Raw genomic sequence first — 18,883 nt, 5'->3', positions numbered from 1 at the left:
GTGTTTGGTAGAGGAAAAAGATGTAAGGGAGAGAAGGGGAAGGAAGGGAGAGAGAGAGAGAGAGAGAGAGAGAGAGAGAGAGAGAGAGAGAGAGAGAGAGAGAGAGAGAGAGAGAAAGGAGGGATAGAGGGGAAGAGAGCAAACAAGCTTACCTTTGGTGTGTGTGTGTGTGTGTGTGTGTGTAGCTACTTCCTATCGAGTAAGCACGTGAAATATACTATACATACACTGTAGTGAGAGAGAGAGAGAGAGAGAGAGAGAGAGAGAGAGAGAGAGAGAGAGAGACGTTCATTATATCTCGCTTGCCTCTCACTATATTGTCATTAGGGTGCCCAGCCTCTCCCTTCTCTTCCCTCTCTTTTCCCCTCGCCTCTCCTGCGTTCGTCTCCTTCCTTCAATTATATCACACGCAAATGTCCCTTTCTCTTCCCCTCTTCCATCCCTCCTTTCATTTGCCTCCCTATTCCCCTTCTTAATATTTCTACCCCATTTCGCTTTTACATTTATTCTTCGACCTCTTTTTCTCCCCTTTAGCTCGTTTGCATTTGTGTGTGTGTGTGTGTGTGTGTGTGTGTGTGTCCTAGTTTTCCCTTCATTCCATTCTCTTTTCGTTATTTATTTTCACCATGACTTTATTCATGCTAATCTTTATCTTATTGCTACGTTTTTTTTTTCTTCTATTCCTTTTCTTTCTCTCATTTATGCTTCTTTTTTCGTTCCGAGTTTATTCACTTTTATCTCTTACTTATCGCTTCCCGTCCTTCTCTCTCTTTTCCTCATTTCCTTAAACTTTACAAAACCCATAAATCTCTCAAGTTACAACCATGCAGCTTTAACATGTTGATGTCTCTTCTTACTACTCTTTCTGCTTAAAAATAACAATTATATCCCATTTTTAATCAACACCTGAATATTCATACATGATTCACTCTCCTCCTCTGATTAATTAATGCATCTGTCGCAAAGACTAACTAGAAGCCACTCAGATTCACCAAAATGTCACACATAGATACAGAGGAAATGTGTGAAGATTGTATGATTATCAGTTGAGTTAATGTAATGCAACATAAACTTTTGTATTTGTATTTCTAATGTTTCAGTTAAATCTATTGAGGTCACTGCAATGCTAGTTAGAATATGTGTAAGCTGGAATATGATTAATCTTTTTCTTATTTGTTCATTTGATGAGTGAATGAAGGAGAGGAAAAACAGAAGAAAAAAATATTATGAGAGTGAAGCAGACAAATTAGCAAAAAATTACCACTTTTCACGTTTAAGATAAATATCATTACTATCAATCTATTCTGGAATGACTTGCCAATAATTACTTGACATAGTTAACCCCTTCTGTACTGGGCCACATTTTTACCTTGAGATTTGTGGACAATTAGACCATTTTATTGATATTAGAAAGGGTCTATGGAGGTCAGAAGATTAATGGTCACAGTCTTCACCACTTTAATCCCCACATAAGTTTCTGAAGCTGTATAAAGTTGCTAAATAGTAAGCAGAACAAATATGGAAATGTGTCTTGGTACTGGGGAGGTTAAAGAAAATATATTAACCTTGTGCAATAAAAGTAAGCAAGTAATGCAAGAGACAACAACCTCTGATAGTATAAATTAAGGGGGAAGAAATAACAAACATTAGTCTACCCTAGAAACACTGAACAATTGAGGTCATATAAAAAAAAAAAGAATAATTCAGGAATATTTACTTCATCTTTGACATAAAAATATAAACTCTTTGTCTTTCTCATTTAAGCCAAGTCTTTCAAACACCACATGGCTGCACTGAGCTGAACTACGCCACAGGACACTACCTCCTACACCACCCTACTGTTTTCACTCAAGTCATGACCAAGTAACCTTCACTCACTGTGCTGAAGTCTTCCAGTAATCTTATGTTCCAACAAATCATGACTCTTGATGGGTTCTTACATCACACCACATAAGATTGAAGGCAAAACACAATAGGAGTGATATATTGGAAGTTAAGAAATCATCACTGTCTCACTGTCCATTAGCCTTAAATATTTCTAATCTCCCAAATCTTCTTTCAAGTCTTGATGGGTTCTTGTCACACCACATAAGATTGAAGACACAAAACACAGTAGGAGTGATTTATTAAAAGTCAAGTAACCTTCACTCCCTCACAGGACAAAATTTTTCCATTGATCTGTCGAGTTTTCTCACACAAAACGACTCTTGATGGATTCATAGATGACATGACTTAGGGGAGAGGAAAGGGCAAAACACAATAAATAATTTTCACTTCCTCACTATGCTAATTTTCCCCTGATCTTAAGCACACCTGATCTGCTGAGTCTCCTCATAAAACACTTGATAGCTTCTTAGATCAGAGCACATATAACTGAGGCCAAAATACAATGTGACAGTGATATGTTACACATCAAATTACCTTATCAGTTTCCCATTTGATCTGTCAAGTCTAACAAAATACTTGATAGAGCCTTAAGTCACACAACATAAGATTGAGGAAAAGGTACAGCACAAAGTGAGTGATTAATTAACTGTACATGTCAGACTCAAGTACAGCAGCTTTACTTATCAGATACTCAACATCATACACTATTCTTCTAAGTAAGTTCAAATTTTCTCTAACTTCTGGGAAACACAACTACCTCACAGGCACTAACACTGCACCAGATCATTTGCTCACCTGAAGGAAAGACAGCAATAATAAATAATGAATACTAAACTTAAAGAATCTAAACCTGACATTCTGTACTCAAAAACAAGACTTCTAAAGTGTAGCTGTTATGAGTATCAAAATTTAGTCAGAGTTGTTGTGTGTTTATGTGCGCGTGTGTACCTAACTAGGAATGAACTGTACCTCAATAACATATAAAATAACTCACTGAATAAATAACAGCACAAAATGACAAAAACAAGCATGGTATTAAGAGAATATATAACTTTGCAGGTGATACTATGGTGAATGATAAGAATTATGAAAGCTGTCCATCATGAGAAACAAAATAAGTGATAATGATAAATATAAATAACATCTCTTAACAGCCACCCACACCCCACCACCAGTAACACCAGCATGAGTGATGGCAAGAGGTTCACATCCACAGCAGGGCCTCGGGGGCTGCCCAGTTTGTCCCTGTCACTTCATTGCCTCCAGCACACCACTCATTCCCAAACAACCAGGGATAGATTGCAAGACGCAGGGAAACACACCAAAGCGACACTCGTGAAATGAAATGTGCATCATACATTTGTTAGACGTTAAACTACAGGCAAAACTTCCTTTATATTGATTCACTGACTTGCTTCACTGGCTTTCATTTCTATCTCACCTTAGTTCAATCTTTGCCAAACAGAAACACAGAAGTCTAACCTAATTTGCTTCTCACCTTCCTCGAAACAACAGTCACCCCTCCACTTGTTTCTGTTACTTCCACTCCAATCTTATCTCATTTCAATCTTTGTCAGAAGAAAACACAAACATTTAATCTAATTTGCTATGACACCAGCTCCTCTTACCTCCCTCAGAACAAGTCATGTTTCCACTTGTTCCTGTGCTACACTTGCTGTCTGCACACTCCATTCACTCACTTGCCATTCTTCTCTCTCAAACATTCCAACACAGTGTCCTCCTGTCCTCCTCTCACATACACAACATCCACCTTTGTTCATCCATGTCATCTCACTTCCATTCCCTCCACAACCAAGTGATCTCTTCACATCCACCACTCTATAATGCAATACTTCAAATCTCAATACCAAATCCTTCTTATCCATTTCCACTGCCTTTACCATCAATCTACTCATAACTCAGACTATTAAATAAGAAAAAATAAATTGCTCAATACTAAATTAAAACTCAAAATCCTACAAAACCAATGGAATGATTTTAATAAGTGAGTAAGTGCAACAAACTGAACTTGGCTAAGCTCTCAAGAATGTATGCCAGAAATCTTAAACTTTTCCAACCTACAAGCAGTTCCGTCAACCTCCAATCCAGCCACACAAAATAAATAGACTTTGGTAAGGTACTGAACTGGAAGCAAGAATCTAAACCTCCCATATCCTATACAAGCAGTTTGACCAACCACAATCCTGACAATAGTGAATTCATTAATGTTCTGTAAGAATTTCAACATCCCAAAGCCTACACAAGCAGCTTTATGAACTGCAGACCTGACCACACTGAACCTATAAACATCAAGATAACTGAGGAGCAGCAACTGAACATCAACAACAACAGATCCAGCTGCCTCCTGAGCCACCAAGGGACGGATCTTTAGCACAGCAGTGAGTCTATTGGTGCTTGGGACACAGTACAGGTGAGCCAAGATTCTCAAAACACTCGATTTACAAAAGTACAAAGTTACGGATAAAACAAGTCCGATTTACAAAAGCATTAATGGCTAGGAATAAATGTCTACCAAAAAAAAAAGCACTTTGAAAATATTAGTACATGCACTACATTACGAGTTGCACTTCACCTGTACATAAAAAAAAAAATGTCAAAAATTTTCCATCTTCAGCACCAATTTAGTTTCTGGAAAGCAACTGACGAGTTACCAGCAAGTCATCTAAGTTAAGTCTCACAGTTTACATCAGTCAGAGTACCTATATCAATAAAAAAGCAGTAATCTAATCTAATCTACTCAGACACCTATCATGGCCATGTCCTTGAAGGAGCCATGAGAACAGATGTCAAAGCAGATAAGATTACAAAACTTTCACTCTCTAAATTCCAGGCACCACCTTGAATTCACCCTAATCACTGTTCATCTCTACAAAATCATAACATGCACAGGATATAAATCACATATCTCACAATTTGACACAAAACTACTTGCTAACTCATGAATTAATTAAGCTTTCCTGACTGCCAGATGAAGTCACGATTACATACTTCTTCAAACATTACAAATCATCTTTTTATATGCACATGCAAACACCATCACTTCTCTGTATCTATGCACTCACCCATACACTTCAACTGTTTCTTAAGCTATTACCTTCATCTCTGCCTTCTCCTCGCACATCTTAGCAAATCTTGACACTGTTGTTTCTTCATTCTTTACTCTCCTTGTCCTCCTCCACTGCCTTCTTGGGAGATTTGCCAAACACTGCATCCAAAGTGAGGCCTGGTAGAAAAAAGTAAAAAAATACTTCCATTAGAAAAATACAATCCATAAAATAAAAAAGCAAAATAAGCTAATCAAGGACCCACACACACACACCTCAAATCTCCTGACATTATACAAGTAGCTATATATTCATTCATTATCATTTTATGGACATTATATCAAACTACACTGATATATACTTAGTGAGGTCACAGAGACATTTCACTGAATTCAGCAAGGGTTTCAAACATCACCCTGATTACACAACACAGAGTCAAGCCACAAGTCTGGAGCTGCCTATCTACTGCTGTCTGACCTGAGCCGCTTAAAAAGGGAGGTTTCAAGACATCACTCTAATTCTGAATAATTCTTCACATTAGCATCTTCAGTGAGGGTTTTCTATTTCTATCTTTGTACCCTTTACCCACACAGTGCCTTACAACACCAACAAAAAAGTAAGGGTTTTAATGCAGGGCACAAATGGTCAAATAACAAACTTCTTACCTGAGAACACTAGGAAGGTGCCACTCCACTGCCGGGGCGAGAGCTTGTTGCCAAAGAGAATGACTGAGCCCAGGACGGTGAAGAACTTGCGTGTGGTGGTGACAACAGAGCACGGCAATGGCCCAAAGTCACTCACCATCAGGAAGATGAAGAACTGCAAGGCAAAAAAGTGACAGCATTGACATCACACTATACACACTAAACACTGCTTCAACAATTGTCTTAGCCTTGTGAGTGTGATGGCAACAATTCATTGCATTAAAAGCACACTAACCATACTAAACACTACTTCCACAACCATCTTAGCTCCTTGACTGTGGTAAACAACAATTCACAGTATTGAAAAAACCTAAAAAAAGTCTAGGCACGTACAAAAAAGAAAAAAATTAAGAACATAATCTATACCCACAAAATCTTTCCTGTAGGTTCAGAAGAAATGAAACAGGGAGTATGTATGTTCACATCCTGCCTCAGTCACCAAAGTTCAAGAGTAAGAGCAGACTGATATAGCAAAGAAAGATATATAGATAGTGACAACTACCTTCAAGCACCACTGACCTGGCCCAGTGCACTGCAGATGCTGAATGTAATCATCTTGCTGATCACTTCAGGGAATCGCTGAACAAATCCAATGAAGGAGAATATTTCCCCAGTGACCAGGAGCGCTGCAAAGAACACAAGGCTGTCAGTACCTGGCAGCTACACATCCTAAGCCACATGCAGGTGATGGCTGAATGAGTGGAGACACTGAGCAAAGATTCTTGTGAGGCACACACTTAGACAAACATACTCTTATATAACTTAAATATACCTTAGAAGAACATTAATAACTCTTGAAGTGCAAAAAAAAAATTACATGAGAAAAAATTCTTAGCATCAAATCCTCTTCTCTAGATATGACTCAGGATATTAGAACAAGACAGTCTCAGAAAAGGAAGAAAAGATGCATGATGGGAAATAATCTGAGGATAAAATTGGTACATTTAAGTAATTTCTAACAATTCTGCTTCCTAAATATGACTCAGGAAGAAGAATATAAAACCTTACATACACTCAGAAAAGAAATTTAATAGGGAGCAGTCTGAGAACAAAAGGCTTACTTATAGATAATTTCCACCAATCCTGCTCCCTCCATACAACTCAAAGAACACCATAAAACCCTTGAGTCTCAGAAAACAAACTTTCAGCAAAATCTGAGGAAAAAAGCTATACATTCAAATCACCAAACCAAACAAAAACCAGTATAGTCCATAGCAGTGAGGAAAGAGAGGCCCACAACACCCTTTCATCCCAGACACACACCAATGGAAAGGTAGCCGATGGAAAAGAGATTCATGTTGAGCATCATGTGGCCCGACTTGGTCTTAGACTCAGCAATCATCCGCTCCTGCACCGCCCCTGTCAGGCCGTCCATGGTGAGGGAGAGCATCTGCAGGAACAAGACTAATGAGGCCACCACCACCAAGCACCACCACCATCACCACTCCCTATGCCAAAAAATTCTGGAATATTACCTGTAGATTTAGACATGCTGGTACAAGTCACACATTCCTTAATAATTTATATCCAAAAGATGTACAAAGAAAAATGGTAGATAATTTACAAAAAGGGAAATTAACACTGCATTTGGGTATAGAAAACAAATCACATTATCACTGGTGTAAGGCTAAATGGCTAGCTATAATAAATGACAATGCCAAACACCATTAAGCCACACTCACCAGAAGCACTTCACCAAGCCCCAGGCCCTCCCCTGATGACGCACTCTGAGCCTTTGAGTCCTTGTAGATGAACAGTGCCACGCCTGAGGATGACAAAGGTGTCACCATCTACTGAACAATGATGACAAGTGCACCTACTAAACTTCCTGATACATGGGTTATATAGATTGACAGAACCACTCAAGAATAAAGGAGTGAAAAAGCAAGGGTGAATGAGTTTCTGCCACATTCACTTCCCATACACTGACGACAACAATTGTAGCTAAATTTGTGAAGCCAATACATCTTAAATATATAATTACATCAGTGACCCGTTACATAGACAGAACCACTCTTCAGGATAGAGGAGTGAAGGAGCATGGGTGAGTGAGTTCCTGGTACTATCACTTCTCATACACTGACAACAACAATTGTATATAAATTCTTAACATCAATATATCTTGCATATAAACATGGGAAACAAATTAAATAGATAGACAGCATCACTCCTGAAAATAAAGAAGAATAGGAAGATGACTCAGTGAGTTTCTGCCACTAACATCACTCACAAAACAATGACAGAAATTGTATACCGTGAGGCAATCTGTCCTGGACCTGAACACCACCATCAGCCTGACAGTGACAGCCACCGGCCACTAGAGTGTCACCCACTCACTATATTCAGGCTGCCTCAAGGCACAGCTCAATCTTCGCAAGACACCACAGTGATGATGGCCTCTTCCTTGGGCATATCACACACACAAACACACACAGACAGCATTGGTTAGCACACTCAGCTCACAACCAAGAGGGCCTGGGTTCGATTCTCACCTAGCCGTAAGTAGGAACAAGATGTAACTCGAGAGGTTGTGGCCTGTGTGGTGACACGGAGGGACACGTTATTGTTTCGTCCCATTGTTGCTGTGACTACAGCCACCAGTGGGGTTTGGTGGGCGGCAGTGTGCCCCCATCATCTTTTGTATAGCCCCAGTAGTATACTGTATTGTAGTCACGCACGCTAGTGAAAGCTGAAAAGCTTCGTGCTGTCGGCCAGTTTGTACGTGGTTCTCGTTCGTCAGACTTGTCTGTGACGAGTATCTGGACTCCTTGTATGGCTGTTGTCACCCGTAGGTGGTGTCTGGGCTTGTGTGTACACCACCGGATGTGCTGTACACATCATATGTTGTAGTAGTTGTAGCTAGGGGAGTCAGTCTGACAGGTGTTAGGAAGCACTTGTAGTAATAGATAGTATAGTAATATATACACTGCGCATGTTGTCCCAGTCTGTGATTCATCACCGTCTGTGGACAAGGCGTGTGGAGAGGCATTAATACTTCATAGAGAAGTGGGTGGAATTGTCCTTGTGGGCGGTTTCTCTAGGGGGTATTAAGGCCTCGCCCTGTTACACATAACATCTACCATTTATAAATTCTACTTGGTTGGGTACAGGAGGAGAAGGAGTTGCTAAGGAGATTCCCTTACAGTGGGGGAAGTTATACACTGTTGGCGACCTTGAAAGAACCTGAGGGTTACGGCTGCTGTGATTTATAGTAGTGGGGACTCTGTGGAGTGTTATATTCCCCACTGTACTGACCGTAACAAAGCTGGCGATTTTGCCAGGATAACACTCTAGTGAGCTGTAGCAGTTAACCGCAGCCGTGACCGTAACAAAAGTGGCGACCTCGCCAGGATAAACCAAGTGCTTTATAGTGTGTAGTGTTATTGTGTGGGGTATTATTACTTATATTATTTTATTGTTTGTGAAAACGAGTCCTTGTGAGCACCATGGAGAGAGTTACTGGCCTTTTCACCTCACCAGTGGAGGGTGAGGATGCGAGTGTGAGCCGGCGAGATTCACCACGTGGGTATGATGACGCACGTATGTCTCATGATAACGGACGTGGCGGTCCCAGTGAAGGTGATGTGGGATATATTAGCCCTGGCAGAAGTATCGGAAGCAGGGAAGGCTCCCGACGATCTAGTCCAGCAAGCAGTATTGCTGATAGTGTCCAGTCAGCTGCCAGACTGGAGGAACTGCGATTGAAGCTGGAAATAAGGAAAATGGAGATAGAAGCAGAAGAGAGGTGAGAGTTAAACAGATTAGCAGCAGAGCAGGAGGCTAGAGAGGTGGAAGAGAGACGAGAGTTGAACAGACTAGCAGCAGAGAAGGAGGCTAGAGAGATGGAGAGAGAAAGGGCAGATAAAGATAGAGAGTTGGAGTGGGCGAGAACTCGCCATGCAGTAAGTACGCCTGGAGTTGTTGGTGGTGCAAGAGGAGGAGGAGAACAGAGTGTAGAGCATACTTTAGTTCAAGTCTCCAGCTAGTGCCTGAGTTTGATGAGGCTAAAGTGGCTGAATGGTTTGTTCGCTTCGAGAGGAAAGCCAAGGAGTTTGCTTGGTCTCGAGAGAGATGGGTAGGCTTGGTCGCGAATAAACTCAAGGGAAAAGCCTTGGAAGTTTATGATAAAATGTCAGCTGATGATCTGGATGATTATGAGGAGTTTAAGGCTGACATCTTGCGGGCATATGAGCTGCGACCAGAAGCCTATCGCTTGCAATTCAGAGGAAAGAGGAAGCGAGCAAGTGACTCCTACCTCGAGTGTGCTCGTTCACTGGAGCAAGTGTTTGAGAGGTGGATTGCTAGCGAGGGTGTTGACTCTCTCGAGGCTTTGAAGGAGTTAGTAGTTATGGAGCAGTTCATTGATATTGCTGATAAGGAGCTGGTACCTCTGTTGAGGGAGAAGAGGTTTAGGACTTTGAAGGAGGCTGCTACATGGGCTGATGATTATGTGTTGGCCCACCGTCCTGTGCAGCAGCCTGGGAGTTGGAGTCGTAAGGAAGGTGGTCCTAAGGGAGGCCCAGGGAGTGGTGGCAGTTCTTCCTCGGGCTCTCCAGGCCATTTTAGGCGATATACTGGATTCGGCAGTAAGATGGGTTTGGGAAAGCCCCAGGCCCCCACCCCTCCTTCTTCTGCGAAGGATGGGACGGCAGGGAAGGCGGCCCCTAGAACTCCCAAGTATGATTACCAGCCTACGTGCTATCACTGCCGAGGAAAAGGGCATTTTAAGTTCAATTGCCCAAAGTTAGTGACAGCTGAAACTCCCAAGTCCTCGCAAAAACCAGTTGCCTTGTTGGTGAGTCCAGACCAAGTTTGTGGTGATGAGTTGACTGCTCCTTCAGGTTCTAGAAGTGAGAAGGCATGGCGTGTGCCTGAGTTGTGTTTGGAGGAGGGAGAGCAGGTTGGCCCCCTGTCCCTCCCCTGTTGCCACACCCGCACCTAAGGATAGTGAGCTTGACTGGTGCCGTCCTTTCCTGTGTGGAGGCACTGTCGAGATTGATGGCACAAAGTATCCTGTCACTGTACTGCGAGACACGGGAGCACAACAGTCAGTGTGCCGAAATGTCACTGGTAGGAAGGTGACATCTAGCAAGGCAGTAGCAGTGACAGACGAACTGCCAGTCGCAGGAGTGGACTTCCTGCTTGGGAATGATTTGGCTGGTGGTCGTGTATGGATCCCAACCTCTGATGAGGATGAGGTTGCTGAAGAGTCTGGGCCAGTGGTGCGAGACTATGTAAATGTTGTTACCCGCTCTCAGGCCCGCCGGGCTGAGAGAGAGCCTGTTACTACCCAGGAGGCTGCTAGCAGCCAGGTGGGATTGACTCCAGATGGGAGTAGCAGTGCTGATGTGGTGGAGCCAGTGTTGGGCTCACCATTGAGTTCTGGTGTAGAGGCTGATGGTGACGGCGTGGAGTCACTTGTTAATGCACCGGACTCGGCTTTGGGAGTTGTTGCTGAGAGTGAGGACGGAGTGTTGGGTGTAGCTGAGTTGTTTGATGGTTATCCTCACTCTGCAGAGCACTCCGGAGGGAGCACTCGTGCTGAGTCGCTTCCTGGTGTGGAGGCTGAGGGCTCTGATGTTCAGCACAGGCCCCAGCATGATAAATCAGGCAGTTTGTTGGAAGTTGGCGCCCAGGATGGGGAGACTTCCAGTTCTGTGGGAGCGTTGGAAGTTTCTCCCCTTGTGGAGCATCGTGGAGGCAGGGAGCGAGCCGTTCCCTTGCCTGGTGACTGCCTGGCTGGTGGTGATGATCCTACTTAGGACTCACCGGATCACATGGCAAGAGCGGAGCAGCCTGGGCCAGCTCTCCGTCCTCGATGCCGTGTGAGACGTAGGGTTGCAGCGTTGAGTTAATCCCATGACCATATAGTCCCCTTTCTCTTACCCAGCTAGAGCCTGCAGAGCTCATTCGTAGGCAGCAGGAGGACCCGGCGTTGGCCTCCTTCTTTGCTCGAGTGGGTGAGGGAAGTGAGGAGTTGGAGGGCAGGGAGGAGTTTGTTTTGCATCAAGGGGTGTTGTGTCGTAGATGGCAGGAGAGTGACGGTGGTGAACTACTGCAAGTAGTTGTGCCGCATAAGCTGCGTGAGGCACTTGTGCTGTTGGCACATGAGGGGCCCATGGCTGGACACCTGGGCATCCGAAGACCGTCGCTCGCCTGCGTCGCAATTTTTGGTGGCCCAGCATGTCTGGAGAAGTAGCCACGATTCTTAAGTGCTGCCACACTTGTCAAGTGGTGGGCAAGCCTAATCAGACACCCCCTGTGGCGCCACTCCACCCCATCCCTGCTGTTGATCCTCCCTTCACGAGGGTTTTGATTGATATAGTAGGTCCTCTGCCTACTACCAGGGCTGGTCACAAGTATTTGTTGACCATAATGGATGTTACCACGCGGTACCCTGAAGCAATTCCCTGAGAAGCACTCACTCTAAGGTGGTGCTGAAGGCTTTGTTAACCTTCTTTACACACTTTGGATTGCCAGCAGAGCTGCAGTCCGATCAGGGACCAACTTTACTTCAAAGTTGTTTAAGGATACGATGACTGCGTGGGGATCAAGCATATTGTGTCCAGTGCTTATCATCCACAGTCTCAGGGAGCCCTGAGAGACATCATCAAACTCTCAAGACCATGCTCAAGAGTTTCTGCATGGAGAGAGATAAGGATTGGGACGAGGGTGTCCCTTTGTCTTATTTGCGGTGAGAGAAGCGCCCACTGAGTCCTTGGGTTTCTCACCCAATCAGCTAGTGTTTGGACACCGAGTGCGTGGACCGCTCGACGTTGTTCGGGAGGCTTGGTGTCAGCCGTCGCCTGAGCGCCCTGTCTCACTGCTTAAGAGCCTCATGAGCAGTCGAGAGAGATTAGCCAAGGCATTAGAGGTGGCGCAGGCCCACCTGTGTAAGGCCCAGCAGAGTATGAAGGGGTATTATGACCGAAGGGCCGAGTATCGGAGTTTTGCCCTGGAGATGAAGTGCTCGTGCTGTTACCACTTCAGGGCCAGCCGCTTGCTGCCCGCTATAGTGGCCCCTATGTTATAGAGAAGAAGGTAGGTGACCTCGACTACCTGGTGGTCACTCCTGACCGGCGCAAGAGGGCTCAGCTGTGTCACGTTAACATGCTGAAGCCCTATTTTCGTTCTACTAGCCAGAAGGGCTCTTTTAGTTCTGCCGTGCAAGAGGCATCTTCAGTTTTATTTTTCTGCCGGGAGGGAGAGGCTCCAGAAGTTATTGGGCCTGAACCTGTTGTTCCTACAGGGCAGTGGGAACGGAATAGCCTCCATCTCTTGAAAGAGAAGGTTGAACATTTAGGGATCAGCAAGATGAGTTGCTTCGGCGGCTGAGGAAGTACTCTTCAGTGTTTAGCAGTGTCCCGGGCAGGACACAGTTGATAGCACACGATATTGATGTTGGGGACGCAGAGCCTGTCAAACTGCCCCCTACCGAGTAAATCCTATGAAGCAAGCACTGGTGGAGAAGGAGTTGGAGTACATGCTTGAGCATGGGCTCATTACTCGGACTTACAGTCAATGGAGTTCCCCAGTCACCCTGCAGCCTAAGCCTGATGGCAAGGTCAGGTTTTGTATTGACTTCAGGCGGGTTAATGCTCTAACAAAAGTAGACACTTATCCCTTGCCCCGTGTAGATGACTCTGTGGACCGAATCGGGTCAGCTACTTTTATCACCAAAGTGGACCTTGTCAAGGGTACTGGCAGGTCCCATTGACGGAGCGGGCTAAGGAGATAGCGAGTTTTGTGGCCAACGGCGCTGTCTATCAGTGCCAAGTGATGCCTTATGGGCTGCGAAATGCCCCAGCCACATTTCAGCGTCTCATGGACCGAGTTACTGATGGTCTGACTCACTGTGTCGTATACATTGATGATGTGGTTATCTATAACACAACATGGGCTGAGCATCTGACTAATGTAGAAGCCCTCTTTGCACGACTCCAGGAAGCGGGATTAGTTGTCAACTTGGAGAAGTGTGAATTTGTACAAGCTCGGGTGCAATACCTGGGTTACCGAGTGAGCCATGGCTACATCACTCCTCCTGAAGCCAAAGTAGAAGCGATCAGGCGGTTCCCCGACCTGTCGCCGTGCCTTGCAGAGATTCTTAGGAGTGGTAGGTTACTACCGTCGTTTTGTACCGGGGTATTCGACCCTCCTGGCACCTCTTACAGATCTCTTGCAAAAGGGTAAGAAGTGGGCCTGGAGTGAAGACTGTGAGAGCGCCTTCCACCGAGTTAAGACCATTTTATGCGAGATGCCAGTGCTCCAGGCCCCTGACTTCAGAAAAAGTTTTGCTCTCGCAGTAGATGCCAGTCAGGTGGGAGTAGGCGCAGTTTTATTGCAGCCTGATGACCAGGGTGTTAACCACCCTGTGTGTTATTTTTCGAAAAGTTTACTCCCGCCCAGAAGAACTATTCAGTCATTGAGCAAGAGCTGCTTGCCATTTTGTTAGCCTTGCAGCATTTTGAAATTTACATCCCCGCTTATGGGCCCCAAGTAGTCATCTATTCAGATCATAGCCCCTTCAGTTCTTAGAAAAGTTTAAATTTAAAATCAGCGTTTAACTCGCTGGAGTCTTCTACTCCAGGAGTACAATATCATTGTCAGACATATAAAAGGAGCAGACAACATTGTGGCTGATTGTCTGTCCCGGGGTCATTCCCTTTAATCAGTTCCATGCCTTTTAAAAAAAATTTGTAAATGTTTTGTTTCCAAAATTTTTCCTTTTAAGGGAGGGTGTGTGATGGGCACCGTCTTAATTTCCTTTAATTTATTATTTTATATGTGTGTGTGTGGCCACCCAGCGGGCCCCTCGGGCTGTTCTGTTGAGCAGACAACCCGCCTCCCTCTCCCCGTTTCTCGTTGTCTGGCGAGCAAGTCAGTACCAGCCAGTCTTCAGCGGAGTTAACACGTACGCTCTGGCACAGGGTAGAGACACGTGTTGCTGGGCTGTGTTGAGGTACTCACTAGTCATTGGTCTGGGAGTTGTGCCCTCCTGTTGAGTAGCTGGCTTGCTACTGGGTAGACCGTGGCTGTAGGACAACGGGCTTGTTGTCCTGAGGAAAGTGTAGCCGGTTGGGGCTGCATTTCCTGTGCGTTCGTCCACTCGGGTGTGGCGACGCGGAGGGACGCGTTATTGTTTCGTCCTGTTGTTGCTGTTGGTGGCTGTGGTCACCAGTGGGTTTGGTGGGCGGCTGTGTGCCCCACCATCTTTTGTATAGTTTCAGTAGTATACTGTATTGTAGTGTAGTAGCCACGCACGCTATTGAATGCTGAGAGGCTTCATGTCGGCCAGTGGTGCGTGGTTCTCGTCCGTCAGACTTGTCTGTGACGAGTATCTGGACTCTTGTATGGCTGTTGTCACCCGTAGGTGGTGTCTGGGCTTGTGTGTACATCACCGGATGTGCTGTACACATCATGTACTGTAGTAGTAGTAGGCTAGGGATGTCAGTCGACAGGTGTTAGGAAGCACTTGTAGTAGTAGGATAGTATAGTAATATATACACTGCGCATGTTGTCCCAGTCTGTGATTCATCACCGTCTGTGGACAAGGCGTGTGGAGAGGCATTAATACTTCATAGAGAAGTGGGTGGAATTGTCCTTGCGGGCGGTTTCTCTAGGGGGTATTAAGGCCTCGCCCTGTTACACATAACATCTACCATTTATAAATTCTACTTGGATCAGGAGGAGGAGTTGCTAAGGAGATTCCCTTACAGTGGGGGAAGTTATACACTGTTGGCGACCTTGAAAGAGCCTGAGTGTTACGGCTGCTGTGATTTATAGTAGTGGGGACTCTATGGAGTGTTATATTCCCCACTGAACTGTACCGTAACAAAATGGCGATTTTGCCAGGATAACACTCTCTCTAGTGAGCAGTAGCAGTTAACCGCAGCCGTGACCGTAACAATATATACTAATACTGGTAACAAAATGCAAGTTAATATACAATAAACTAAATCAAATCAATACATCTCATCATAATTGTGGATCAAAAAACAGAACTCATGACAGACAGCACAGTTTGGGTTATTCTGAACACCAGACAAAACACACAAACCACAGAAACACATACCAGGTGAGTAAAGCCAAGAAATCTCACATCAACAGTCACTCACCAACAATAATAATCAGCATGAAGATATAATTTCACATCAAAATAAACAGGGATACCAAACAAGATAAGTCAAGCCACATATGGGACTTTAGCCACTCACCTATAACAATCATCAGTACAAAGACATACTTCTTCCAGGCATAGGATTTCCGACCGAGAACAACACCCAACACCATCACAGGGATTGGCTTGCACGACTTGCCCACCACCTACGGACAGACAGTACCAAGCCTCTGAGTGTCTGAGAACATCTGCAGGAGTGTCTTCAGAAAGGAATCTTAATTGTAAGTACATAATTGCTCAACAGATATTCATTGTGTTCCTCATCATTTTGTTTAGCTGATTGCCTTAGTAGTATGCCATATGTAGTTCCTAGAAACCTTAATGAAAATTTTTGGTTCTAAATGTCATGTAATTGTAATGTGACTAAACTAAGACTATTCTAAATACAAAATACATGCAAAAAAAAAACAATAATTTTCCTATCTGCAAATTTCATATTTTAGCACCTTTCCACTATCTGACTGGGAGAAGAAAATGTAACTCATATAAGCAAACAATAAAAAAATAAATCAATAAAAAACATAGCTAGACTTCTGCTTCTGCAAGTGGAAATAGATGATACAGCAGATAGTTTATAATAACACAACTCAGACTCCCTCAGTACAGTGGTGCATCAAGACAACCCAGCCAGAAGCACAGAGTGGACTACTGCTGCTGCCAGTAGTGTGGTGCTGACCTGTGTGGGGTAGTTGACCCACTGCAGGGCCATGTTGGATGACACCATGGCTAGCAGGTAGGTGAGGGAGCAGGAGGCATAGTACAGTGGCCGGGTTGTGTCCTCACCCTGCTTCAGTACAAACATCCCCACTGGAGGGCAGGATGGCCGGGCAACACAGGGCGGGGTGGGGCAGGGTAGAACAGGGCGAAATGGGGGAGGGATGAGATGGGTAAGGTCAGTATGAACTCAAACCAGGTGTTATAGAGGTCATTAATTCATCAAATTTATAAAACAAAGGGTTGCAACGGCAGAAAACACCATTAAATATTAGCATCAATAACTCAGTGATTTCTATGGTGAATGATCTTTCATATCTCTTACATTCTGGCACATTCAAGGCAAATTGAAACTTAGCCTTATGATTTTAAAGACTTATTACTTGGACATCCAAAAGACCTAAATGATGAAGTACAAATCAACAAAAAGAGAATATTCACCTCTAAAAATAAGACAGTTACCTAAAGGTAAATAGAAAGTATACAGTCCCTATTAATTCACATATTCACTGGAACACCTGTGACAAATGTTATCTTGGGAACACTCCACACAAGTGTTCCAAGTAGCCAGCTCTGGGTGGTGTCACTATAAACTGAATAAATAAAGCAACTTTCAAGATTTAACAGTTGTGCTGCTATAACTGCACTTTCTTTTTTTATATAAGAAAAAAATTGGACAATAGCAATAGAAAAGGGAAAAGAAATAAAGGCCCTCTTAGTTTGCAGGTCCCCAAGCAGGTCAGAGAGAATTACCCAAAAGAAAGGGATAAATGTCTTGAAACCTCCCTCTTGAATGGGTTCAGGTAAGGGGAAGATGGAAATATAGAAGCAGGTAGGGAATTCCAGAGTCTACCCAATACCATTTCCTTTCACTCCATTTATGCAACATTACATGCACTCTAGGTTATTCTCACACATGCTACACTCGTACTTAACAAACATAACCTAATCCAAATGTCAGATACACATGCTATTAGGCAAATATGACCCATGAAAAGCAATCAAGTGAGGTCTCATGCATTACAGTACTTTATGTGATCTAACTTAACCAAACTTACTCTAGCCTTTGCTAACATAACTACATGTAATAGAAACTGCAATGAAGGCAAGTGGGTTGGGGTTTGACATTCTTTAAAAGGCACAGTGTGCCACTCCCCTGAACTTATGAAAGCTGTATTTGTTACCCATATACAACCAATCCTGGACTACTCGTCTGTGGTGTGGAACACAGGCTACCTTGGCAATCTTATATTGTTGGAAGGAGTACAGTGGATGTGGACGAAGATGATATCTGGGTTCAGGGACTTGAGTTACTCTGAATGTCTCTCTACGCTTAAGTTGTAATCAATTAAAGGCCATTTGCTTAGAGCTGATCTTATCATGGTTTATAAGATTTTACATGGCTTGTGCCCTGACCTAGATCACTTGTTTGTCAGGAACAATACTATTGGAACAAGAGGTCATCCCTACAGGTTGACTACTCCTCGCTGTGAGACTAAAGTCAGGGCTCGATTTTTTCAATTAGGGTGTTGTCTGTTTGGAATGATCTCCCTGAACATATATTGCTACTGCAGTTTCTGTTGCTGCATTCAAACACCAACTCTATTTATCTCTAGAAAATGTTCTATATGAGTTTATGTGAAGTGTTTCTAGGGAGTCTGGATGAAACCATATTAACCAACCCTATGCTTTCCAACGAGATGTCTTCAAAAGCAGTACTGGTTGAAGGTTTTATTTGCTTCTAGATGGGGCTCTGGCCTATCTAGTAAGAAATATCCTTAAAGTCACATAGGTACACATGCCATTAGCCAAACACCTGAGCAGGCAAAGAGACAAAGGACAAAGCAACATACTCACTTAATTTGGCATAGATCGCATTAACTATACACTGGAAGAACACAAGCGCTAGTGAATACGTGAATTTCTCTTTCTCTTCTCCATATCGTGTGCGAGTTCTGTGAAAAGACAGAACGTTAAAGAAAATAAGGATGCCCAATAAGGAATATCTCAGTAAGGATACAACTTGTTAGCTTCTGCATTCTTAAACAAATTGGTATCACATCATAGCTACTTTTCACTGGCAGGAAGTGTCAGACTGCCGCTCCTCTGCCACTTAACACATAGGCACTCACATGGATTCCTGCAGAACACCGTAGTAGAAGTAGAGGAAGAAGATGCCGCCTGCATATATGAGGAACTTCATCCTCTGGAAGAGACTCTGTTCTTCTGTCATGACTTCAGGGATAGGAGAGGGGAGTGAGTGAATGAGTATGCGAGTGTCTGTACAACCCGCCAGCTGTGACCTGAGTGACCTCTTCTTCCTCCTCTTGTGTCTC

The 18,883-nt window shown here is 43.8% G+C and overlaps 1 protein-coding gene across 2 annotated transcripts; it reads right to left on the bottom strand.

The window, feature by feature from the left end:
• Positions 1-1,698: 1,698 nt before the first annotated feature.
• LOC123510960 (solute carrier family 35 member B1-like) lies at positions 1,699-18,883 on the bottom strand. 2 transcript variants are annotated; one of them, XR_006676660.1, is made up of 10 exons: positions 18,680-18,883; positions 18,405-18,502; positions 16,510-16,640; positions 15,871-15,979; positions 7,339-7,421; positions 6,920-7,046; positions 6,176-6,282; positions 5,618-5,771; positions 5,003-5,131; positions 1,699-2,682 (listed from the first exon to the last, which is right to left on the bottom strand). XR_006676660.1 is itself a non-coding variant. In XM_045266498.1 (9 exons), exons 1-9 carry the CDS (start codon positions 18,778-18,780, stop codon positions 5,058-5,060), a joined length of 984 nt encoding a protein of 327 aa, XP_045122433.1. In that variant the 5' UTR covers positions 18,781-18,883; the 3' UTR covers positions 1,699-5,057. The 2 variants fall into 2 exon arrangements, 1 of the variants encoding a protein (XP_045122433.1); XM_045266498.1 differs by having other exon boundaries at positions 1,699-5,131.

This window comes from Portunus trituberculatus, chromosome 30, assembly GCF_017591435.1.
Source record: "Portunus trituberculatus isolate SZX2019 chromosome 30, ASM1759143v1, whole genome shotgun sequence".
NCBI classification, from domain to species: domain Eukaryota; kingdom Metazoa; phylum Arthropoda; class Malacostraca; order Decapoda; family Portunidae; genus Portunus; species Portunus trituberculatus.
This window is presented reverse-complemented; position numbering and strand designations above follow the sequence as displayed.